The following is a 2,970-nucleotide window of genomic DNA, read 5'->3' on the forward strand; positions in this document are numbered from 1 at the left end:
AAGTGGTTAGACACGAGATATGTTGAAGGCTGTGAAAATTTAAGGATGTATGTTGCAATTCCAGAGTAATCATTAAAAATAAAAAGATGCAATGACGTATACCCGTAGTTTAAAAGGTAATGGAAAAATGCATTTCTTAAAAAAAGAAATTTCAAATAAATCCAAAAAAGACAAGAGGGAAACACGGGAAAAAAACAAATGAACAAGAACAACAAAAAAAACCAACAACCAAAAAGAACAGAAAACGCAAGATAAAATAGTAGATTTAAATCAAATCATATCAATAATGATTTGAAAGGTTAATGAGCCAAATACTTCAATTAAAGGCAGAGAATCTCAGATGGATTAAAAAGAAAAGACCCAACTATAAGTCTACAAGAGCTTTTCTTTAACGATAGACACAAGAATGTTGAAAGTAAGCCTAATAACCTTACTTGCAATTTCATTCAATACAAGCATACTGATGTGGGAAAAGGTTAAATAAGTTTTGAATGTTTGTCCCTTTTCACACACTTCATAGTAAAAAAAAATCAAGTGTAGACTTTTCTCTAGCCAAATACACTTGTTAATATGCTCAGAGATCCTATTCTTTACAATACATTCTATCAACTTGGAAATAGTTCACTAATTTTTATTGGTAGCAGTTCAAAGAAGACAATGCCATCTCCTGCATAACAAGAATCCTGAAACATTTCTACTAGACCATGAGCTCCTGAAATGTAGGGAACTATTTCACTTCTCCCACATTTCAGCATATAGATACACCGACCATAAACGCCCACTAAACAAAAGTTTCAATGGGCGAACTGCCATGTGTACTAAGGAAAAATTGAATACTTACCGCTGGAAGCCTCTGTGAGGTCTGAAAGTGGAACAGACTCTTCAACTAAATATCCAGACTGCGTTAAACAAGATTCAGATTCCTTGGGGAAAAAATAATTTAGAGTAAAGAAGTATTAAACGCTTATAGGATTACTGATATCTTTATAAAGATCTGAGTAAGCTTTACAGGTTATCTGGAAATCTGATGTTAAACCAATCAATCAATCAGTCAATCACATTCATTATCTAGTTGTTGCAGAAGTATATGGGAATCTAACTGAAAGCAGAACTATCATTCTAACTGCATCCTAAATATCCTACCAATTTTCAGTTCCATGGGAAAGTTTATAGGACACATTTTTATTGCCTTTTGTTTGACAGTGAGAAACTATGTTAACTGCATTCAATAAAAAGGAAATTGTCAAAATAACAGAAAACATCATATAATAACTAAAGAAACAACAAAGATATCAATAACTAGGATAGGAAAACCATTAGTGGCTAGAACAGAAAACACACTCTTATTAATGTGGAAACTTTCCATTTCTAAATCACAGTGTATGTTGAAACAAAGTTCTGATAAGAAACAATTATTATTGGTTGTCAGATGATGATTTCATATTAACTAAAGTAAAGGGAGCAGAGATTTTAAGTGATTATGAAATACAAATGAAACCTACTGGGCCCTGAAGAATCTTTAATGACTATCAAACATTTATACTAGTCCAAATAAGATCATTAGGACAGGTACTGAATCAATACGACAGAAAGTGCAGAAAAACGGTTTCAGCTCTAATGGCACTGGGTGTTTCCTCTCACTAAAGAAATGGGAACCTGCTGTATCAAACCAAAACCAACAAACAGTATGAAGCAAGAAAAGCAGTCACGAGAACCAGCTCCCTGGTTACATTTGAGTGAAGGTCAAGGATCTTCAATAGTATTATGTAATTCATTTTGGTCTTTTAATAATCTTGACAGGCTTTAAAGTTATCAGCAACAAAAATCTCTCCAGTTACTTGAAAGAAGTGAGCAGAGCAAAGAAGCAATTGCTAAATAGCACCCGCTTCCTAGGCAGTATTAAACCAGTTAGGGGCAGCAAGGCTGAAGTGCGAGAGCCCCAGACCTGAGGAGTACGGCCCATATAGAATCTTCATCTAATTCACCAGTTATGTCTAAATAATACGCTCAGATGTCGGCCTCCTTTGGCAGACGAGCTGCTCCAGCACAGGACTGTGACTTTCTGTTGTACCATCAGCACCTAGAACAACACCTCGCAAGCAGAAGACCACAGTGCTCAATCTTTTCACAATGCCTTTTTCATAATAAAAAAGCAACATATTAATCAAAACTGTCTAATAACCAAGAAGTCAACCACTACCTACAGAAATTAACAAGTAGGAAATACACACACACACACACACACACACACACGTGCACAATTTAAAACCCAGCTACAATATAGCAGCACAAGGTACTACAATTGAAAATAAGATCTTGACAATCTTAAAACTGCCTCGCCAGGAAACCGAAGCTGCATTTTCCTGTTTCCAGTAAGTGAATTACGGTACCTCATGAAGATCTGCGAGAGAAGTTTCAACAGCACATGCTCTGTCTGTATTGGGAGTAGCAATATTGAATATCTGCAGATCAATTGCATCAGCTGGATTTTCATCAGAGTTGGCCCGAGAAGATCTTCTCTGACGTTTGGATAACTGTGCAGGGAACTCAGACTGTTGACATTCACCATGACTTTCCTTTTTAGCTAGACACAAAACAAAATAAAAACAAAATAACACAGGCATGAATATTTTCTTTCACAATACCATTTTACAATTTTGTACATCATCTTAATTTTACTAAAATTTAATGTTTGAGTCTAAATAATTTAGCAAGAAAAAGAAAAATCTAGTACAATTTTTAATTCAAAAGAAAAATCTGATGAAAAGGCAAAAGAACATGACTACTAAACATAAAAATTTAATTATAATTAAGTTTTTTCAGATTTTAGAATGTATCAAGATATGCTAAAATACATTTGCATTGGTGATACAGTATCTCATTCTATTTTTAAATTTATATTGAAACATCCTTTTGAACATTTTAAAGGATGTGGTTATGTTCTAATATTGTTCTGCTTTGATCGTGCAT

The 2,970-nt window shown here is 34.1% G+C and overlaps 1 protein-coding gene across 1 annotated transcript in view; it reads right to left on the reverse strand.

Moving 5' to 3' along the window:
* CDCA2 (cell division cycle associated 2) overlaps positions 1-2,970 on the reverse strand; it is a 59,966-nt gene that overhangs the window by 43,906 nt on the left and 13,090 nt on the right. The window contains exons 6-8 of the mRNA XM_019659546.1: positions 2,856-2,883; positions 2,391-2,584; positions 842-923 (exon numbers count right to left, since the gene is read on the reverse strand). Of these exons, the coding sequence (XP_019515091.1) occupies positions 842-923; positions 2,391-2,584; positions 2,856-2,883 (304 nt within the window). The remainder of the gene's footprint in view (positions 1-841; positions 924-2,390; positions 2,585-2,855; positions 2,884-2,970) is intronic.

Source organism: Hipposideros armiger, unplaced genomic scaffold (genome assembly GCF_001890085.2).
Source record: "Hipposideros armiger isolate ML-2016 unplaced genomic scaffold, ASM189008v1 scaffold_301, whole genome shotgun sequence".
NCBI classification, from domain to species: domain Eukaryota; kingdom Metazoa; phylum Chordata; class Mammalia; order Chiroptera; family Hipposideridae; genus Hipposideros; species Hipposideros armiger.